Source organism: Drosophila arizonae, chromosome X, assembly GCF_054131065.1.
Source record: "Drosophila arizonae isolate 15081-1271.41 chromosome X, UAZ_ARI_1.0, whole genome shotgun sequence".
NCBI classification, from domain to species: domain Eukaryota; kingdom Metazoa; phylum Arthropoda; class Insecta; order Diptera; family Drosophilidae; genus Drosophila; species Drosophila arizonae.
The window spans coordinates 13,879,886-13,903,842 of NC_142927.1; the positions used below are offsets into that span (position 1 = coordinate 13,879,886).

The following is a 23,957-nucleotide window of genomic DNA, read 5'->3' on the forward strand; positions in this document are numbered from 1 at the left end:
ATATTGTGGGAGCAGCATTCAGTGGGCGATAGCGGTTGAGCTATCGATAATCACGTGATTAGTATCGATTTCGATGCATCAGGGCGGGCGCAAAGTTGTGGCATTCAGGTATGGAAATGTGATTCAGAGGCTGCCCGAAGTCGAGTGTTAATTAAAGCAGCGTTTGCCATTCGATTGCCAGGGGCTGGCCGGGGCGTGGCCCCACTCACCACAGTCGAGGCTGAGGCTGAGGCTGAGGCGATGGCATTTAAAACGACACTTTTGGCCACTTTGAAAGCGGAAATTAGCTTCCAGCCGGGTCTGGGTCGAGACTCTCTGATTGCACACAGAGTGACGGCCAGCTCTTGGCTGCTGACTTTGGCTAACTTTGCACAGTTTCACCTTGCCCTGTGTTTGTCCAGATAGATGGCTGCCCTGCCCTGCCCTGCCCAGTCCTGCCCATGTAGCATCAGTTGATTGCCAATCGATGCCTTTGGCCTTGGCGTCTCAGTTTATGTGTTTTAATTAGCTGCTGTCAAAGCTGGCCGGGATATCCGCTGAAATGTGTATATTGTCTGCCTGGCTGAATTTATTTCTGGCTTAAAGCTCTCTTTTTTTTGGCTCTTAAATGCCAAAGCGAACAGTTTTGACTTGAAAGGGCAACGATGACGTCGAAGGCTGCAACACGCACATTTATAAGGCACGCACAGCAAAAGTCAACAAGAAAGAGAGAGAGAGAGAGAGGCAGACATAGAGTGAGAGAGAGCGAGCGAGCTCTCGTAGTTTCGGCCACGCACCACGTGGCGTATGATCAACCTTAACAAATCGGTGTCATGCTAATGACCGATTAGCGCCACCTGGTGGGCGTGCTGAAGAGCCACTTCCTGCTCCAGCTCCTGCTCCAGCTCCTGCTGCTGCTGCTGCCGACTGATGACCTGTCAGCCACTTGGGCATGCCAATGGAATGCCAGCAAATGTCGACTAAAAGCATTGGGCTGTAAAATCCTTAGAGACTTGCAAGCTAATCCGAAAGGAATCACATTTGAATCTGCCTTTGCTTAGCTAGGTTGCTCTCATATTTAAATGCGGCGTCTTTCAATTGTCTGCATATTTTTAGTATAATCTGTTTCTATATGGGCATATTGATTTTATATCATATGATATACTCGTATATGCATATTCATTTACAAAAAGCCAAGTGGGAAGCTGACTTGATTTGACCACAACATTTCACATAGTTTAAGGAAGAAATTAATAGACTGTAGATTGTGCAAAGTCATCGACTGAGGCTGAGCTGTCCTTATTCAGCAGTCAACATTGACTGGGAGCATTTATATATCAAATATCTTATTTGCTGCTGGAGGGATAGAATATTGCCATAAAATAAGCAGAGCTATTTACTATCGATTAAATTAGCAGATATGTGAATTATTCATGTAAATGGATCACATGCGTATCGATCATCCATCATCAGATTGACATCCATATCAAAGCCATACTAAATTGATAAAATTAATAAATAAATGGACTATCTAGTGTATTATTGAGATCGATTTATTTTATCAATATCATATACATATCGACAGTGCACAAGTATTTATAATTCATATATAATAATAAAAAATTTTGTATTGATAATCAATATTGATTTATAATCGACATATATCGATAGACAACACACATCGATATTTCCCATATATCGATTACCCGTATATATTAATAATCGTCAAATATAGATCATCCATAAATATTAATATTCGACAAATATCAATAGTCCGCATATATCGATAATCCACATCGATCAGCCATATATTTAGATAATCCATACTTTCACCACAAAAGGCTGATAAATCAAACAGGAGTATGCAGGATTTATACCACAAGATATATAAAATATGAATGACCTATATAAATTAATTATCACTATATCGATATCGATATCACATATTTACAATCCATACGTATGCGTCATTTATATATTAGAGTAAGCAGGTATCAATATGTGCATATCGATTATTCATATATAACGATCATCCATATTCTTCACATAGCTCCACTATGTATTTATGGATCATCAATATATATAGATATATATAAATGTATATATATATATACCAATAGCAATATATATAGATACATATATCGATCATCCATATTCTTCGCATTCAATTTAATATTTTGTGCATAGTTAGGGATATTTGATATAGATCTTCAGCTATTTAGTCAAGTCAACCTACTTCTTCTCAGTGTTTCTCCATCAAGTCTCTCACTTTAACTTTACTATTTATACTAAGTAATTGCATAAAAGTGCATTGCTCGCATTGAGAGCTGTGTTAGCTAAATTTAAGCTCAATCTCTACTTCAGTTGCTCTTTAACGAACTTTGTGTAGAGAGCTTCGTACCGAAATAGCCTTGTTTCGTTCCTCTTTGGGTACATTTGGACTATTTTTGGGCACGTGCAGTGGCCGCCCTCAATTTACTGCTGGTCACTCTGAGTGGGTGCTAAAGCCAAAGCCAAAGCCAAAGCCAGAGCCAGAACCGGAAACTAAACACTCCCTTACCATTTGGAGCGCGTCACTTTTGGCATATATGCTTCTGACCATATATGGCTAACTCAAACCAAGTGAATTGTTTGTGTGTGTTTTTTTTTTGCTCTTTTTTTCAGCTGTGCGTAAAATAAATTAAATTGTGGCACGCAAAAATTTGTTAAACTGGACGTTGCACGACCAGGCGGGGGGCGTGGCAGCGATTAAGTCAATGCCACGTCGCATAACACACGGAAATAATGAAGCGACCCCAATTGGACAAGTGTGCGTGAGACTCTCTCTCTGTCTCTCTCTCTCTCTCTCGTTCTCTCTCTCTCTCTCTCTTTCTGTGTGCGCAACCTGGAAATTGGATTTCGCTTTATGCAAATTTATGCGCACAGATTGAGTGACATTAATGGATGATGAAGTCGACGGCAATGTCGCCTCAGCCGTCAACGTCGCTGCCGGCGTCGGCGTCAGCCAAATATCAAAAATGCTGCGGGCGCCCAGCTCCTAAGATCCCGTGGAGCTACCTGGATTTCGCGTTCGCCACGTGAGTGAGACTGCATTCAGGCCAAGCTCAGCTCGGCTGCATTGAAAAAATTAAACAAATTGCACACAAAGGACGCAACTTAATTGGAAGTCGTTGAAAGGAGGACGGGGGGTGGGTGGTCGACAGGTGAACGGCATTGGCATTGAGGCGTTCTGTTGACACGCTCAGCAACTTTAGCTGGCTTGTGCCATCTGTCCCTGTCCCTGTGTCCCCCTGTCCCCCTGTCCCCTTGCCCCTCGCGCCAGCTGGCCCGGCGTCTGCTCATTAGGGCCCGTCCGTGCTTCTTTTTTTTATGGCCATTTAAAACATTTATGGCCAAGCATTTGAATGGCAGGTGAGACGGCCGCGACCTTGCTCATTATGCTCTTGTGCTACATATTTGTGTGTGTGTGTGTGGGTGTGTGTGTGGATGTGGGTGTGTGCCTTTGGGGTGTGCTTGTCTGTGTGACTGCTTGGGCTTGCTGCTATTCTCATGTTTTGTTAAGGGTATATTAGCTTTGTCATGAAATGAATTAGAGACTTATTTAGATAAATGCCTATATATATTGCTTATACGATATATAGATAGATACATATATACTATATATTCATGATCGTGATGTACATTTATATTCATGATCCACATATATTGAATGAAGTTTACACGTTTTGTGTAGTTATTTCTAGCACATTTGAGTACATCTAGTATTTTTGTAGTATTTTTGGTATTTTCTAGTATTTTTTATATTTTCAGCATTTTTTACTCATAGATAATTTTCCATATTTAATTCTTTTATAGAAGAATGTGAAATACTTTTAAAACTATTACACTTGCACTTCTTGTAGAAGTTGTATTAATTTCTAGTACAGTTGAGCATATTTAGTATTTTTCAGAAATTATAGGTATTTTTTTTTATTTGATATTTTCCTGTATTTTTTAAGCATTTCCTCGAGTATACCACTATTTGCTCTATGGTTAGTTCTTACACTTTTTGTGGTAGTTATTCATAGTATTTATATTTTAGAGTATTTCTAGTATTTTTCAGTATTTCTTTGGTATTTTATTTTATATTTATGTATTCTGAATATTTTGAGTATTTTTAAGTCTAGGCTCGATTTCACTTATTTAAGTATTTTTAGTATTTTTCAAGTATTTTATGGTGATTGTCTAGTATTTTGATATTTGTGTATTCATATAAATGCACAGTATTTATTTAAAATGTATATGAAATTAAATACTAGAAATATCTATATGCTATATCTATTCGACTGCTTCATAGATCGAAGGCTATAGATATGCATACATATATCCATACCGCACTCATGTATGTACATATGTATGTGCATAGAATCATCATCAATATCCGTTGTATTTACATATACAAATATCATTTGCATAAACATATAATAGGAGAAAATGAATTTTCTCTTGTTGGGGCAAGTCCCCTTCGGCTGGCTAACTGCCTCAGTTAGGGTAGTGTGTTTGCGATTCGGTGTGACGGGGATTAACATTTGTTCCTGTTAATTGTCTGTTTGCTGAGCAGCCGTGGAGGCTGGGCTGTCGCCACTTGCCTCTTGGCTGTTGCCAGTTGACTGTGGGCTCCATTTGGGCCCTGATTGCCACTCTTGGCAATTTAATGCGTGCTTTCACAATTTTTTACAGCAACAATTTTCAGCAATTGTTTTTCCTGTAGTTGTTTACTCTCAGTTGTTGTTCTTCTCATTTTTTTTTTTTATTTTATTTTTTTTTTTTTTGTGCTGCTCAAAATGTAATTAATATACGCATTTGCTGTTGGTGGGCACAGAATTCTCATTAGACCCATTGCCCCGAGCCATGAATTTTTTTTCAGAGTTGCTGTTGTTGTTGCTGTTGTCTGCTGAATTGTTTGGAAAGTGCTTAAGAACACAATTTGCCTAAAAGGAGACAACAGCAGCGTTTTGTTCTTTATTGTCAAGTGGATTCTTAATATGCTCGACTTACTTAATCCATTTTATATTCTCTTTTTTTTTTGCATCCCATTTTAACACCAGCCTGAGATGAAACAAAAAACTTGGATAAATTTTCTCAAGTCCGTTAGCAACGATTTAGATAAGCTAAATATGCTAATGTCGTTGAAGCTGTTATACCTCTATAAAGAGTGGGCGAAAATGAGAGTGCTCGATGTCGACTTGCCACCAAATTTCATAGAATATAGATTAAGCTGTCAGCCTTTCTAGTTTCCCTCTAATTTTCGATAAGCATATGAACGGAAATTTCATTTGAAGCCCCTATACCATTAGGGGTCTCTGAATTCTATTACATTCTATATATTCTATATTCTATTCAAATCAATCTATTGATTTCCTTTCTTCTTATCTCTTTCTTCACTTCTTATTTTGCTTCTCGCTTCGCCTGCTCTCCTATTTGGCTTATAGGTTTCATTCTTATATTGCTTCTCGCTTTAAATTTTTGTTTGTTCGCTTATCTAGTTTCTCACTTGACTTCTTTCTTCGCTGCTTTCTTTAGAGCTGCTCGCATTTCTTTTTACTTTGATTTAATTTAAGCTTCTCGCTTTATTTGCCTAAGCTTCTCGCTGATTTGTTAGCCCTCTTCTTTCGTATCGCTTATCGCTCTGCGTCTCACTCGAACTCACTCAAATTCTTACCTAGAATTGCTTTAGCAGACTGTCTACGTTAAATTTCGCCATTTCGCTTCTCTCTTCACTTGCTGATATATAGATATATTGTTATATATTTGCAGTGGCTTGGGTCAAATTCCATTCGCAGCTCATCAGGGCTCTAAGCTGTTCATTGGAATTCGGCTAGACTTTGTTTGTTTGAGGTCTACTTAGGTCTTTGCTTATTTTTCCCACTCGGGCGCTAATCAAATTGGTTCATTTTAATTTCGTGTCCGGCATTTAGTAGCCCCGGCACGTGCCACCAGCCAAACAAATTCAATTACAAATGCGCGACACTGGCTTGCCCCAGTGTGTCTAAGCTCTAACTGCGCAGCATCTTCCCTTTCTCTCTCTCTCTCTCTTCCCCTCTCTTTCACTAGTTGTTCCAAGTCAACTTGGGTAAAGTTTCCCCACAATAAAAGCCCATCAAAATTTGAGAGAATTGCTAACTGAATGGACTTCTACCTAAATTGGTCAAGGCGAAAATAAGATAAGCAAATTGTACATTTAAAAATTTTTATATTTTCTTCAATTTGTAATTCCTTTTTTTTCTGTATTTTTTTTTCTCCGTTTTTTTTGTAAGAAGTGTGCACTTAAAATTTAATATAATTACCTCCATTTGGGAGCCCTTCTTGCCCATGGAGCCGCCACCCGTGTGGCCGCCGCTTTGTGCGGCGTTCATCGTTGAATTTGGAGCTGGCTCTGTTGCTCTATGGCCGAGTTGTTGCAGCTGGCGTCTGGCTCTATATAGAGCCGACTATCGGCAATTGTTGTTCTTGCTGTTGTTGCTGTTGGCGTTGTTGTTGTTGCTGGTGAGTCACAAATTATGGTTAGCCAATAAATCGTGACAGCCTCCCACTGGCAGCTGTTGGCCACTGCCAATACGCGAGCTGCGTCTCTCTCTCTATTCAAATTTATTCACTGCTCAATGGTAGCCAGAGTCCATTTATGTATATGTATATGTATATTATGTATATCGTCTTAAATTATGAACTTTAAGCTTTAATATATTGCACTAGCTTTAACTGTATATGAAGTATTAGAAAGTTAGACTTTGAACTCGTATGTATGTATATACACATGTTTCTTTGCCTCGGCACTTTGACACGCGTCTAAACTCATTTCATTGCAATGCATATATATATATCAATTTATATATATGTATATTTAGTATGTATTTGCTTGAATGTTGAGCTGTCCGGAGCATTGACACCAACACTTGAGCATGATCTGTTGGAACAATGGGTAAACAGCTTCAATGACAGATGACAGCGCGGCTGAGGGGACAAAGCTGGCGAGCTGACAGTGACAGCGACAGCAACTGAAGTCAAAAACTTAAATAAAACAACAATAATAATAATAATAAGATGAAGAAAAAGAAGAAGAAGCAGATGCAGGAGCAGGAGCAGCAGCAGGAGCAGGAGCAGAAGTGGATGAAGAACAATAACTTTCTATGTTTCATATAATGTAACCATATACGAAGCACTTGAATCGCTCCAGCTACCAAGCTCTCAGTTGCCCGAGTTGCCAGAGCTGTCAGCTCCCATTTCCCATTTGCCATTTTCCATTTCCCATTTCCCATCCTTCAATCCTCTCGCATAGCGCGCGTATCACTTTCTATTGGCTGACTCAGTGCTCGAAGGACGAAGCGCGCAGGCAGGACGAATGCCGGCGCTTGGCCCTGCTGCAGTTGCTCAACGTCGCGGCTTAGTGGCTTAATTGATATCCAGCCGAGCTGCCCTGCGCTCTATTGCATGTTGTTTGTCTTATTGGAACTAAATTTAGCCAATGCGAAATGTAATTCAAATTAAAATTAAATGCAGAAAAACAATCAAATACAAAATATGAATATAGAAAAAACTTGGTAAATTAAAAAAGCAATAAAAAAAAATATATAACAATTTTAATTAAATTCATAGCAAAAATAATACAAATTTAATTGCTCAAACTGACGGGCTTCACAGACGTGATGTCTTTTTATTGAATTTAATTTATATACCAAACAAATTTGGGCCTAGTTTTAGCAAGTTTTCATAAAGAGTGAATTTGATTGTCATGGAAAAACATTCCAGCTAAATAAACGAAGCTCGCAGCTAGAGAAACTCTAAATATAATCAATATAGGACAGGTTGGAATATACATATATTCTACAGATGAAATAAAGGAAACTAGCTAAAACGTTTCAGTCGGGCGTTACCGACCGCCGAATGCACATTCAAGGCCCAAACGCTGCCAGATCCTGATCCATTTTACGTTTGCCACGCCTCCAATTGGTATCTCTTTTCATATGTGTGTATATGGACACCCTAGTCGTTCTACTTCAACATATTCATATATAAATTGGGAATTCATCTGTTTGACAATTCACGTACCCCATTTACCCCATTTCCCACACTCCGATTGGGCATAGATATATCCGCCATATCTTTACGATCTGCTGTGGTCAACCCAAGCATTTATTACAAACTGCAACTCTCTAATACTTCGACTATCACATTTCTGAGCTACTGTAATATGCATTTTCTGTTTTGCCACGCCTCTTATGGGATGAATTGGGGGATTGTAGACACTTTAAAATTGGAGGGCGTACACGTTCCGGGTGTATATGTTCCGAACATAAAGTCTTTCAGACGAACAAACAGCATGAGGAACAGTACGCAAATCCAATATACTCATTTCGCTTTCGTAAATGAGTATACAACAAATAACTGCAAATTAAATATTTAAAGAATTTTGAATTTATTTTGACATCTGGTTTTGGTTTTGGCTTTGGTACAGTTGACGCCTTTTGTGCTAATGGCAAAGAGATGCCATCAAATCAGCTGGCAACTGCCAGAAATGTACACACACACGCACACACACACACACATACATGGTATATGTGATAGTATTTCGCCTGGCCACAATGAGAAATGATAAGGATAAACGCATTTGCACGTAGCACAACAAGTTCATTTGATACTGCGTATTTTTGCTCTTAATAAGTTTAAGCAACGAAATGGGAATGAGACGGCAATATGAGTACAAAGAGTGAGCGAGAGAGAGAGAGAGGGAGAGAGAGGATGGTGTGAGCGAGTGTCGTAAAGTGAAATGAATGCATTGGGGACATTTTGGGGCACATAAAAGCCAAGCAAAGCGAAATATGATGAAGGCAATTTATTGGGACTGATCCAAGCCTTTGATAAACACAACGACAGCAAATTTGCGGGGGAGTGGGGCAAGTGGAGAGGGCAACAATAACAGAGATTGTAACTGGCATATGTGGAAATGTCGGAAATTTGTGTTGGATGGGAGTCCGGTTGCTGGTCAGGGTCAGCGACTGGGCCATCTCCACTAGTTGTTGTTGTTGTTGTTAAGTTGCTTTTGTTAGCTGGCAAATTTGACTAAAAGTTTGCACAGAGATTTAGCAGGGTGAGTGAGAGAGAGAGAGAGAGAGAGAGAGAGAGAGAGAGAGAGAGAGAGAGACGAGGGCATGACATAGGCAAATAGTTGCATTGCTGCTAAGCAAATTGGGCTTGGGTTAGCGTCTGGCTGCGTATCAAGTTGAACTGTGAACGTTTTGTTTTTATGCGTTTGCTACGTGATTTAATTAGTTTGCCTCGTTCGGCAATTAGAGGCGACTGCCAAAGGCATTTGTCTATGGCTAATTACCAGGCATTATTAACATATTGTTGCCTCTTGGCCGCTGCCAGCAACGTGGAGAGACGCCAGCCTCGCCGTCTCGCACGTACAATCCCGAAACAGAAACCCGAATAGACAAAAAACACAGAGACGAGAGGCTAAAGCTGAAGCGATAAGCGCAACATCAACGCCGTCTGCTAGTTACTTTGATAATCAGCGGCACAAAGGCAGAGGACAATGCGAATTCCCTGGAGTCAGGCGCTTGAAATGGACTAAAACATATCTCTTGTTGAGTTCATGGAGCTCTTCTATTAACTGGGGCATAATAATGAGTGGATAATAATTCCCGATAACTCAAATTGGTAAGGGGATCAGCTTTTTTTTTCGATTTAAACAGAAAGTCAAATTATCGAGAATTATTGAGAGCAAATTTCTTTCAAGGGGATAGAATTTTTTTTTTTCGATTTATCGCGATTTTTGATTTAGCGAGGTACGAATTATTGAGCTGGACTGTATTTGTGTCACATTCTTGCATACCATTCAAAGAACTTAACGATAATATCCCTAATTACACACTCTGCAGTAATCGATAAACAAAGTCGAAATATCGCAATCGATATCTTATATGTTGTTGCAATGGAATTTTGAATCGATAATCTATAGGGATAAGAATCAATCAGCTCAAAATATATATATGTATATATATATATATAAATATAGCAATCGATTGTGCTAGTTTCATTCGCATAACTCATCGATATCGATGAATAATAATAGATCAACTTGAATCACTGAATATTACAATCGATATCTATTTGTTTGCTCTATAAGCTCAGCTGTAAATACTGAAAAATATGTTTCTGAACTCATAAAACAAACTAAACGATACTTTTATCGATTTCTTCAATTCGATAGCCGAGAGATATGAATATAGAGCCGTAAATAGACTCCATAAATGTCATAAATAAAGCATATGAAATGCAAACACCCGCTTGTGGCACAGCTGCTGGGCATATATGAAATGCCGCAGCACGCAAAACAAAGAGAATTTCGCTGAAACAAAAAAGAAAAGAGAAAAACCGAAAAAAAAGTCACACAGATTTGCAACTCTGGTAAGACAATCCCAAATAAATAAGGTAAGAAATCAGCATGCAGACGGCGAACTGTGTTTCTTCTCATTTTTGTTTTCTGTTGGCTGAAGCAGAGGCTGAGCTGAGGCTGGCTGGGGCTGGCAGGTGGGAGCTGGCAGTTGAAAGTTGGGGGTGGGGTGGTGGGGTGATGCGGAGGTGGGTTACGTTTTAGTGCCAGCAAATAAAAAAGAAGCGTGGCATGGCATGCAGCACAGCTTATTTGGGGGAACCAACAGCAGCACCACCAGCAGCACCACCAACAGCACCACCAATACCAACAGCAGCAGCAGCAGCAGCTGGGAGAATTCGGGCATCTAGATGCGCCCGGGGGCGGATTTGTTGGGGCTGGCAATCAGCAGACCAAACCAAACCAAAAAAAAAAAAAAAAGTAAACCAAAAGCAAAGATTTGCTTGGATTTGTTGCAGGAAACCGAAAAAACGAAGCGAAAATCAAAAAACGCAAAGCCACTAGCCGGAGCAATTTGCAACATTTATTTAAACAATCTGACGGCAACGGGCAACAAAGGAAACCAATTTTGATTGAGGCATTCTTCTTAGGGCAAATGGATCAGATTGCGATTTGACTTTGATTGCACAGCAGCAGGAGCAGCTGGAGGAGCAGCAGCAGGGGCAGCAGCAGGAGTCGGTGCCACAGCAACAGCAGCCACAACAGATGCGAGTCTTGCTTTATCTTAGCTTAGCTTGATTGGGCAGGTTGCTGTGCTGCGCCTTAGCCGAATGGCTCAGTTTATTGATCTAGGCGGCGACTGGTCGTATACTTAATACACAGCAGCCACAGCAACAGCAACAACAGCTGCAGTAAAAAAAACATGGTATATACATATATTGAGTTTCATTCTATTTATCATAAATTGTTTTTGTGTTTGCCATTCAGTAGATTTTTAAGTCATTGAAAATTTGTTTCACATTTTTTACACATTTCGTTTTTCGCTTTGAGGCTAAGCATGTTTGTTGTTATTGTACTTTTTATATTATATAAAATAAGCATACTTATTTTTTATATATTTCCATTTTATTACTGTTATGCAAACACGTTCTCAATTTTTAAATGATAAATTCAATTTGTTAAATCAATTTTATAATTTTTTATTTATAATTCAATTAATCCTTATAGTTTCAATTATATATAGAATTCACATAATATTTAAATAATTTATAGTAATCAAAATAATATATAGTATTCCACAAATCAATAATATATAGTAATTTTATAATTTATTATATTTGATGCTTCTTTGTTTATTTCTGTCACAATTAAATTTAATAAATTCCTTTCAAAAATGAGCATAATAATTTTAAAAAATAATTAAAAATAATAAAAAGTATTCAAATAAAAATTTTAAAAATTTTATGAATACTTTCAAAATACCATTTTTTAGGAATAGGTCGCAGAACTACTTCAGTGAAAACTTTATATTCCGAAGAGTGTTTCTAATAGCTATATAAATATATGCATGAGAAATTTCCTAGGCTAATGGGAATCGGAGTGGATAGCACCATAATCTATATAACTATCGATAGTGAAGTATAATGTTATCGATACTTAACTAAAATGCCGTGACTCAACTAGAATAGCATCTGGGGAAGAAGAAGAGTATTCAATTCAAGTCAAAAAGCAGAGGCAGCAAATTAGCTAATAAAGACTTTTACTCATATAATTATAATTCAAAAATTATTTTTCAAAAATAGAAACCAAAACCACAAAAAAAAAAAAAATTCTTCGATTAAGACAACCCACTCAAGCTTGTTTGACTCAAATGATAATTCTAGTTGGTCAGATATAAACTTAACAATAAAATTTTCAACTGTACTAAAATTTCTCAAAAATATAAAGAGATCAGCTGAAGAAAATTACATTTCAGCTTAAAGAAATCCAGTAAAGCTTTTATTATTATATTATATAAGTACATACATGGTTTATATATAATCTATTGCACTCAGCTCGAAATATATTTTTCATATTATTACAGATAAGTCAAAAAATCCCGCAATCGACGAACATTATAATAATCCCTTTTATTAAAGTAATAATTTTGCCATAAATCTATAGACCTATATATATGGACCGATAGACCTCTATTCAATCTAACTATATGCCTAGCCATAAACAGAATTGAAGCTCTCTTAAAAAATTAAGCAACTAAAATCAATTTAAATTTAAACTTAAATCTCATAAATAAAAATTTATTTAAGCTTTTTCTATTCATTTGTATTATTTAAATATGAATTTGATTTTTAAATTAAATAAATTTTTTATTAATTCTGTTTGAATTGGATTTTTTGGTGTCATTTTGCTATTTGCCATGTTTTGTTTGTCTTATTTTAATTAATATGCACTTCATTGTGTTCTTTGTTTGTTTTGATTGGAATCACACACACACACTCACAAAACTTTTCTAAATTTTTAATAAATTTCTCAATGGTTGCCGTCGCTGAGCAAATAATTCTTTGTTTAAATATATGTCAACTGTCACTTGTAATTAAAAAAAAAAAATGTGTAAAAAAAATGCTAGACTTAACGCACAGCTCGAATGGGCGTATTAAGTAAACACACATTCCCGCACAGAGATAGAGATAGACAAAGAGAGAGAGAGAGAGACAGAAACAGAGAGAGAGACAGACAGAGGGAGAGGGAGAAGGAGAAGGAGCGGAAAATACAGACACAGACTCAATTAGAGGACGAATTGAATTTATTGCAATTGGCAAGGCGCGCAAAAATTCAAACGGCCAACGATCTGCTGCTGCTGCACGATTCGCGTGTCGCGTCGATTCGAGTTGCGCGCGAGTTGGGGCTGTGCGTCGGTGTGGCACTGCGACTGCAGCAGTTGACGTTGTCGGCAGAACTGAGAGGCCGTTGAAGCGAACGCACACGCATGTGGCATGGACGTGGCTGGCGGCTGGCGCGGTTGGCGTCTGTTTATCACAGCATGCGGCAGCAGGCTCTTCAGCCAGCTTTCGCAACATCTGCATGGGAGCTTTCCTTTTGCTCGCTACTGTGGCGCGTCGTGTGGCACGCAAGCTTCACAGCTGCCACATCACGTGTCGAGCTTTGCGGAATGCGGCGAGCAAAACGGAAAAAAAGGCAGGCAAACTAACTAACGCTATACAAATGAAGCTTTAACTCTCATAACTCTGTGGCATGTGGCATGTGGCACTTGATAACTGCCACAGCTCTGGCAGGATCCTGAGTTCCACACTCCAACTTGCCGTGCTTTGACCTTCGTTGATCGAGCACTCGCGCAGTTGCGCATACGCCACGTATCCCACGCGATTTCCCTAAGTCCATAGCCACGCCCCCTTTGACTGCCCTTCAAGTTACCGGTTTCTTTCTCTTACTTCGTGCCTGTCATGCTTGATAAGCACTTTTGTCGCTCCCGCTTGTCGCTGTGTCAACACTTTTTCCAACTCAATTGAAAACAGTTTCGTTCTGTGTCCTTTATCAAAATGTGATGCCAAAAACTTTTGCGTTCGCAGCCTCAAAAACAAACCTTAAACTGCCCTCGAGAAATATTCTTTGTGGCACGTTCCATTTCCGTTTGTTTTTTTTTTTTTTTTTTTTTTTTTAAGGAAAACTCGATGTTTTTCCCCCTCAATTTTGAGGAGAAGTATTGGGCTGCGAGGGGGTTCGAGTGCTGCAGTTCAACATGGCGTATGCTTAATGCGGCGTACTTCACAAAACTTATGATTTATGTGCTTCAAAGGATGCAAAGTCAATGACTCTCACACCCATAACGGTTTCAGTTGTTGTTGCTGTTATTTAGTCCGTTGTATTCTGTTTGATTGCGGCAAAACCAGTCAAGAGCTTTTTGTGGATACCATTTGCAGAACTTGCAAGCTTTGGTCAGCTATTGGTGCAACACTACGAATATCCTGAGCTTGAAAGCTCAGTGGCACATGTAGCTGGGATAGCTTTAAAGCTTTTTTCTCTATGAAAAAGTTGATTGGGTGCCATTTAGAAATTCCATGGGAAATGATTTTAGAACCTTCATGAACACGCAGGAAAGCTTTTTAAACTTTTGTGCAAACTGTTAAGCATTTTCGAATTTAGCCAGTCAATTAATAAATCGAGTCAACGAGGTAGTCAAATTATCCGTAAGCCCAGCAATAACTCAGGCAATGTGGAGGTGATCTATGAATCCTTAGTCCTCAATCGGTCAGTCAATGTGTAAATCAATCTTTTATCAGTCATACCTCGTAAGACATCAATCAATCATTCAATCATTTAATTTACTCAGTCAGCGAATTAATTATTACTATGCATTCGAGACCTATCAATCGACAGTCATCAATCATCACACAACGGTCATCAGTCAACAGTCAATAGTCATCAATCTTCAATCATCAATCATTTGTCATCAGTTATCAATCGTCAGTCATTAGTCATCAGTCATCAGTCATCAGTCATCAGTCATCAGTCATCAGTCATCGGTCATCAGTCATCAGTCATCACTTATCAATCATCAATCATCAGTCATCAGTATCAGTCATCAGTTATCAATCGTCAGTCCTCAATCATCAGCTATCAATCGTCAGTCCTCAATCATCAATCAGTCATCAGTCAATCGTCAGTCCTCAATCATCAGTCGGTCATCAATCATCAGTCGTCAGTCGTCAATCAATCTTCACACATGATCAATCAATCTTGAATCACTCTGCCAGCTCAATCAGTCATCAGTCCGTTAAGCAATCATGAATTGGTGAGTCATGTGTCATCTATCAATAATTCATCAATCAGTCATCAGTCATTTGGTTTGTCATTTAGTTGACTCAGTCAGTGTACGAAAATCAATCAGGCGGACAATCCACAGACCATTTAATCAATCTGGCAATCAATCAGCTTAACTAACTGTCGCATTGATTAGTTTCATATGAATTCATATGAATTCGATTCGAATATTGTGATTCATGCCACAAGCCGCTGCATACATTAAAATTCTGAACCAGGCTGTCTGTCACATTGGCTTTTAGCTAGCTACGGTGCTTAACTATTGATTGATTATTATTGTTATTATTGTGGGTACAGGGAATATGACTAGAGTTTTGCAGGAGCTGGATCTGTCAACAGCTTGCATGTACTGTGGCAGCTCCATTTGGCTGTCCCTAGGTGTTCGATTCTTTGGCTGACGTCAAGCAGAAAGATGTTGCAAATTTTAGTTTTTATGGTATTTTTTGCTACTTTTCACAGCACAAGCAGAGCAGAGCAGAGCAGAGTAGGGCAAAGCTGAGCACAATTCCCTGAAGGTGCAACAGGAAAATGAATTCAAGCGTAAGCCGCAACAGCGACAGCAGCGTCACTGCGTTTAGAGGGCCGTGCGGTTTATTGTGTGGCTTTGGTGGGTGTGCGAACGGCTCGGTGGTTATCTGGGCCAAAGAATTGATGGCAGCAGTTCCTTTGCCGCGTCTAACGAATTCATCAACGGCACAAAAGATGAAGAAAAATGGCAAGCTAAGGCCAAGATGGCCGACTCACACTCACACTGCCAGCTACACCTACACAGATGCAGAGCACGTAGCAGGAAGTCGCTCATTGCGGGCGCCCACAAACGGATGCGGATGGTGGATGGCGGATGGCGGATGGCGGATGGCCGATGGCGGATGCGGATGTTGTGAACGGACCCGGATATGTTGACAGTCACACTGAGTTAACGTCTCGCTTGGACTTGTGGCAAATGCATTTGCCATGTTGTGCAACAAGCTGTCCGAATGTCGTTGTCCATTTGCAGCATCCATTCAGCAGGAGCAGGAGCAGGAGCAGGAGCGGCAGCAGCACTCCGGTCCATGCTCAGCGTCAGCCATCATATTAAAGCTGGCTCTCTCTCGCCTTGCTCTACTGGGATAATTTGATATAATACCATTTGGTAATTGCTTGCCCAAGCAGTTCCATTGCAATTTACAATTTGAATCCCCAGCTGGGAGTTGCTAATGATGACAGTTCATCTCTGCCTGCATTTCTGCCAACGAATTCGTTGGCCATGCCATAAAGGGCTTAAGCAATGTGATTACCTCTCTGTTCCTATATATACCACATAAGATTTAAGAAAAACAATGGATTCGTCGAGTTGTTATGAAAGGTATATTAGCTGGGACAAACGTTGTTTAAGGGATCAGAGATGATTTTTAGTTCGTCTTGCTTAATTCGTATTCTTATTGTTGGTCTGATTAGTCATTGTTTAAATATATGTATATAGAGTCTCTAGGTCTTTTCATTGGTGAAAATGGACGCATTCATATTTATTGACAGTTGGATAGGGCAAACTCAAACTGGACAATGAGATGCTCGAGCAGAAATATATGAATTAGTTGCAATTTAATAAAGTTTTACGTGATATTAAGAGAATATATATAGAACAGAAATGAGTTGTTATAGCTGCCTCAGATCAACCTGAACTGAAAATGAAAACATTATATATATGTATATATGTATATCTGGCAGACGAAGCTTAAACAACTTTTGATATTTATATTATAAATAATAATTATATTGATTATTATATTTTTATATATATTAAATAAGTCTTATACAGTCGAGTCCCGATAGTTCGAAACGGCAAGGGGATCAGATTTTTTCGATTTACACAGAAATTCAAATTATCGAAAATATCGAAAACAAATTTTTTTTCAAGGGGATAGAGGTTATTTCGATTTATTGTGATTTTCGATTTAGCGGGGTACGAAATATCGAGACCCGACTATATATAGTTTAAGTGTAATATATTTAGCTGACAAATTTCCAGGCCAACTACTTCGTTCATCAGACCTCTCCACTAACTCCTAGAAGCCCATAAAAATGATCGCTATAATCACACATAAATATATCGTCTAACGAATGTAAATCTAAACTATAATAAAACTGAGATAAAAATATCTAAAAAATAAAATAAAAACAAAACCATTATACAGTCCATTTTCAATGGACTCAGGGTTCAATTAAGCTAGAAAATCCAATCTTGAGGTGAATTAAATTATTGCTTATCGCAGCAGAAATCCTTAATGCACTGAGGAGTCATAAAAATTCTTCGAGGATCAAGCCTTGAATGGCCAAAAAACTGCAAGTATTCAATTGCAGCATGCAGCTCGAGGCACAACAAGAGCTCAACAAGAACAAGGAGTATAAGCCATGAAATGTTCTAGCTAGACTTGGCCTAATCGATTTGTATAGCGATGTTCTGCATGCCTGCGCCTCGTGTGGTATTTCATGTTATTGGAAATTCCAGGCGAGCAGCGCACTCAACTTGACAGGCCAACTCCTGGATTAGCAATTCAAAAACTTGTAAGCTTGTCGATAAAAATAAAAATAAATATAATATATACATACATACATATATGTATATATGGTATATATTATAGCAGGCAAATAACTTCACGCAGCGAAAGCCTTTGGCTCAATATAATATGATATACATATACCTCCAGCCACACCCTGAAAACCAATATACCCCATTCAGCTGGCATTGAGAACCGTCTATGGCCAAAGCCAGATGCTGGTCATTTCTAATCAGTAGATCAGATAAATTCTGTTTGCCCTTAGGCAAAATATTTGTCGTTTGACTTTTGTTAATTGTTTATGATTTCCTTTGTGTTTGTTTGTGCTCAAACAGTAGTCAGGCACATAGACTTCAGTAGCAGTCACAAGTGAGTAATTGTGTGTTTGTGTTTCGAGCAGCACAAAAGAGATTTGATTTTCATGAAAATGCGTTTGGTGACTATTTTATTGAGCATTTTCTGCTGCCTGGCACTTGGAGTGGCCATGGGCGAGAAGGATGAGGCGCTGCAGCTACCACATAATATGTGGTTCCATGGCCCGAATCGCATGTGCATCTCTTGTGGTGCGTTGACAGCTGGAGGAGTTGGCGCTAATGGTAAAGCAAATGGTTTCAGAGGTGCTGGTGATGGTGGTGCTGGTGGTGCTGGCGGTGTGAGCGCATTGAATAATCCCGGTAAGCAGAATCAGCTGGAATTGAAATTGGAATTTAAGCCGCAGCAGCCGTCGCTGTTGCGCACCACCAGCTTCAACGAGGCCGCACGCTTGCTTGGCTTTAAAGGCAAGTCGGCCATTTGCCCGGCCGAGAATTCCCGGGATGGGGGCTACGAGAATGTCGACGACTATGATGATAATGATAATAATGATGATGATGGGGATGGGGATGATGATGGGGATGTCGCTGGTGATGATGATGGCGATGTTGCAGGCTCTGATGAGGACGCCAAAGACGAAGAATTCGCAGATCACGCGTCCTGCATACTTCGCACGATCTATAAGAATAGCAAAAAGCTGGCGGAGGATTGCAAGGCGGTGGACCAGGGTATTGTGGATGCCAGAGCCGCGGCAGCCCGTCAAGTGTCGTTCATGTCGAAATTGAAGGGTGCCAAGAACAAAAAGCCGCTGCCGAAGCGCCACAACTATTTGGTCCATGAGGACGACTACTCGGACGCGGATGATAGGGATTGGAAGAAATCATTATGGGAATCGGACAAGCTGGAGAGAATGTGCGCGTCAGGCAGAGCAGCTGAAGAAGCTGAAGCAAAAGCAGCCGCTGAAGCAGAGGCAGCCGCAAAAGCAAAGGCAGCCGCAGAAGCAAAGGCAGCTGCAGAAGCAAAGGCAGCCGCAGAAGCAAAGGCAGCCGCAGAAGCTAAAGCAGCTGCAAAGGAAACATATGCAGCAGTTGACCATAAAGCGGATGGAAGCATGTCTGAGGAGCAGTCGTTGCAGCCAGATCGTCCGAGCTATATCGATCACCCATTCTACAGATATCTACCAATACCATTCGTTTTGCCATCGGCTCGTCTGGTTGTGCCGCCGCTGTTGCGTCTGCTGTCGCATGGATCGACAATGCCGTTGCCGGACAGCGCGACCGTTCCGGCGGAGAGGCATCGCTACTTGCAGGCGCTCGACGAGCTGCGTCTGGCCAGGGCAGTGAAGGCTGCGTCCGCTGCCTCGGCTGTGAAACGTCAAAGGCAAGAGAATAAAATTCATCTAAAGCAACATGTTGGGGCCTTCAAGGAGAATCTGCGCCGTCTGCTCACAAACCAGGCTGCCATCGAGCAGCGTGTGTCGGGAGTGCTCTCTGGCATCAATCATGATGGGATTCCAGAGTAAACTAAATTTGATTTGTTTGAAATATTTGTTGCTGTTGTTGTTGTATTTGGTTTGATATATGAGTTAATAAAATTATGTTGTACGTTATACTGTAGTATCCAAGTCATTTGAACATACATACATAATTTAATATTCTCTGCAAACGTAAAGAAATCAACCGAAAATATTATGCTCACTCGCTCACTCGCTCTGAGCCCACTGAGCCCTCATTCCTTTTCGTTTTTCTGTTGAGCGCCTTGAGTTGAGCTGTTTGTGTGACGCTCTCTAAACGAACAAGAGACTCAGTAAAAAAACTCAAGGCAAGCAAGATTCACACTCACACATACACTTAATTCGCGAGCGCTATTGATATGCTCAGCGAACTCAATTCTCGCTTGCATACCAATCCATACGCATAAGACTTTCTGCTTCATTCCACTCAACCAAACGGTTGGCGAACGTCCAGAGCGAAACAAAACAACAACAAAACGTTTGCTGAGCCGATCACGAGAGAGCTCGTTAAGGAACCGTTGCAATCGGTTGCTCTCTGAGTGTTTTCTCAAAGTGCGAGTGAGAGACATTTATTTGCAGCATTGAGAAACGGTCAACAGTTGCACACAAGCAACCTATGCAAATAACACATGCACACACACACACACATAAGCACAAGCTCTGCCAGCTGCGTAGTTTACGCAACGTAATTACGTTTGAAGATTCTTATTCAAACGTAATAATAGCTTTCGTATGCACAATGTATTTGGCAAAGCACAAGGCTTTGGTACTTGATGATGTACGTTTTTTTGCAAATTTGCCGAAGAGGGGCGTGGCATCGAAAAGCTACAAATTACTAAGTTCTTGTATTCATTACGTAAACGTTGTAAATTTGAAATCTCTAGCTCAAATGGTATAGAAGAAACAAAGTCAAATTTGCAATACGAACTGCTTTACGGCACGAGTTTATACAGACGGACAGACACTATCTATCTCTACTCTGACCGTCGACCTGTTCTCCATGGGCGCTGCCACTCCTCCTTCTGCTTGTTCCATTCAGCCCTTTATATCCAGTTTTCCCAGGTATACAAATAAATAAGTTATAATCCGTTAAATAAGTTTGACGTGTGCAACAATAGCTCTTGTGTGTGTATATGTATGTACATACATACATAGTCTCATGCCCATTCATTTGTTTGGGGTAAATGGAAATGGAAATGGAAATTCTTGGTCGTAGTAGGCTCGGCATGCTGGGCAAATGCTTAGGCAGTTGATTTCATTTGGGATTCCAGTTCAGACTGGAGACTGAGCCGCTCCGAGTCACATCGACAGCATGGAAAATAATAAATTTAAATATATTTTTGTGGCATTTATTTTCTTTGCTCTATTTGCTGGCTATCTGGCCAGGACCTTCAGCGTGCCGGAAGAGGAAAAACGCTACTTCAACTACGATGACGACGATGGCACACGCACTGTGACAAAGCACCGCCAGTCCGGACCGTTTGGCCAAGGCAGCCGGACTCTGAAGGGGCGAAACAAGAAGAGTCACTGGAGTGATTTCTCTTCGGCTGACGAAATTTTGGAAGATGCGGAAAAGGAGATCGGAAAGGTTCAAACGGCTAAAGTGCAGGAGCAACAGGATGACGTGGGCGATGATGCCTATGCGGACTTCGAAGTCGAAGGCAAATATGTCGACAGCGATGGCAATGATTATTCGCCGGATGATCATTCGCTCAGCTCAATGAACAGCGAGTCGAGGATGCGCGCATTAGTCGAGGAGCCCAAGAAACCCATAGCACGCCGGGTGTTCAACAGGAGCAAGAACAAGCCGAATTACAACGACTATGACGAGCCGCCGCGCGACCAATATGAGGATCGATACCTGTACGGGCCATGAATTAATCAGAACTGTTATATTTTATGTTAAAGAAAAAAGAGACGATAAATAAATATTTGGAGTTGGGGCTAAATGTGAGTTCAATGTCTGACAGTTGTCTTGGCATGCAGTCGTATAGCCCTATGGAGCTGTGTAGACGATGGTCGAAAGTGTTTTTGTACATATATATAAATATGTATGTATATTAGATATATGATAGATAGATCCAGTAGACCTCATAGGTCCGCCGTCCATTTAAATCCTTCGCCCTATCTTTTTCTATATCCCTCAGTCTTCTCACTTTCTCAAGTTGCTCTTTTTTAACACAAAGTTTTTACTTGTTCCACAGTCTTAAGCCGAATGTCTTGTCCCACACCTTTGGTCAGGCTCTTTATATCTGGTCACATTCTGGGCAGCTAGCATTAGTATTCCTCTCTCTTTCACTCGGCAACACCCGGGACTCTGTTCAGCGACATCGATGGTTGTATACCTCTCCCTCTATCTATTTCTCTTCCGCTGTCTCTATCTCTCCTTCCCTATGTCGCTCTCTCCCACTCTATCTGTCTTTCTCTGCCTCTAGCCTATCGCATATTTCCTTTAATGCAAACTCACTCGAATATTACGAGCTGTCAGCCCAAACCGAAAAGATCTGGTAGCACCCGTGGATTCTATTGCAGACGAAACTTAATACCAAACACTATGTTTAGGTATTTTAAAATACTATTCAGTCTGGTCACACTCAGGTCGCCTTTTCCTTCTCCTTATTGGAGTTGACAATACAAAAATAAATTCATAAAGTCGCTCTTCATTTCATTCATTAAAATTCCTGGAATATCAGACCTTGGCAGGGTATCAGCCATCAGTTGGTCAGTCGGTCACACCCGTCTACATTTCACTCACGGAGTACGCTTGAAAGCGCCACCTGCTTGTGCATATTATACCCGACTAGAACATCCAAATGTGTATACTGCATATTTATTATATGGTATAGCTAATCTAGCTAATCTAGCTACGCCTTCCGCTCTAACCAATACACATATGCTCTTTACAGCTCAAGCGACAAGCAGCATGACAAGCACGTACGATAAACATCAATGCAGTACACGGAGTACATCGACTATTTGCTGAGATTCGCTTAATGGCTTAATGAACACGATAAGCACGCACGAGACACGAATCACGAATCCAGCAGTGAAACGGATCAAGCGCTCGTCCAGAGATGTCCACATTCGCATTCGATTGTTGCATGGCCAAATGCGCCGAATGGCATGGAACCATTTGAAGGATTCGTCCGGCCATCGAATAAACCCGAATGTCCAGCCAAATCAGTTGGACGCTATTTAACCGACAGCCGCGACAAATTGGCAAACGTGAATGTTGTCAGGCGTTGCGGACAAATGGGATTGTCTTCCAGCTGCCGGCTGCATCGTGAGTGCACTGCATATGTATGTGTGTGTGTGTGTGGGAACAATAGAAAAGGATTTGCAGCGAATTGCACAGCCTTGCCATTGTCACGAAAAGCGCACGAGTGTGAGTGACTCCTCTGTGTGTGTGTGTGTATGACTATGAGCATGTGGTTTACGTATGTGTGTGCCACTCACTCTCTCTCTCTCTCTTTCTCTGTGTGTGTGGGCGGCCATGTTTGCCAGCTTGCCGCTTGAGTTCCTTGGAAATCGCTCAAAGCCATTTTCAAATTGTTTTCGCAATCACAACAAAATCGATTTGTAAATATTCGCTATTAACTTAAGCTTTACATCACAGATACATACACAGGCTTGGCCACGCCCACTTAACACGCACACACACACACACACACACACATGACTGGATGACATAAAGTGTTCTTATCGCTCTTTTGTCTACTCATCGGTTCTTGCCCTAGCCTGGCCGCGCCCTGCCTCGCCTCGCCTCGCCTCGCCTCGCCTCGCCTTGTCTTGCCTTGTTTTGCCTTGCCTGCATTTGACGAGCTCGCCTCGGCATCTTGGCCGACAATTACAGCTCGAGTTCCTTAGCCGAAAAGAGCCTGCAGGGCCCCAGCACATGTCTCGACACCATTGTCTAGCTTACGCCTGGATATTGTGATTTATATCTGCTGATAAGCGCAATTTCACAATCGATTTGTAAACGCAAATGTTTCGCCTTCTGGCCCAGCTTCCACTTCCACTTTCACTTTCACTTCAGACGCTTATTGTTTTTTTATGGCGCTGGATTTTGAATTTATCCGCGAAAATTGTTTATTGCTGACATGTTTTTCTCCTTTTTTTTTGCATTTTCTTTTTTTTTTTTTTGTTCATTTCAGCGAAATTCTTGCCGTGACAAAATATAATAATCGAAATCAGCGAATGTTACGGCGTATTGATATCAAATATGGCAGCGTAAAGACAGTTGGGCGGGCTTATTTTTAAGCAATTTATTTTAATTTTAAGGGCGAGTATTGGAGTAACAGGGAATCATAATAAATATAACAAGTATGAGTGCTCTAATCAAGATCCCCTGACCCCCGCAGAGAGCTTATGTTCCAATCGTTCTACGCTTCTCTCATGAATACAT

The 23,957-nt window shown here is 40.5% G+C and overlaps 2 protein-coding genes across 3 annotated transcripts in view; one reads left to right on the forward strand and one right to left on the reverse strand.

Moving 5' to 3' along the window:
- Window positions 1-23,957, reverse strand: part of LOC108618367 (inactive dipeptidyl peptidase 10) — a 173,435-nt gene that overhangs the window by 82,688 nt on the left and 66,790 nt on the right. The gene's annotated exons all lie outside the window — the stretch shown is intronic.
- Window positions 18,043-19,648, forward strand: LOC149267915 (uncharacterized). Its single transcript, XM_089473117.1, has one exon. It carries the CDS (start codon window positions 18,149-18,151, stop codon window positions 19,559-19,561), a length of 1,413 nt encoding a protein of 470 aa, XP_089329243.1. The 5' UTR covers window positions 18,043-18,148; the 3' UTR covers window positions 19,562-19,648.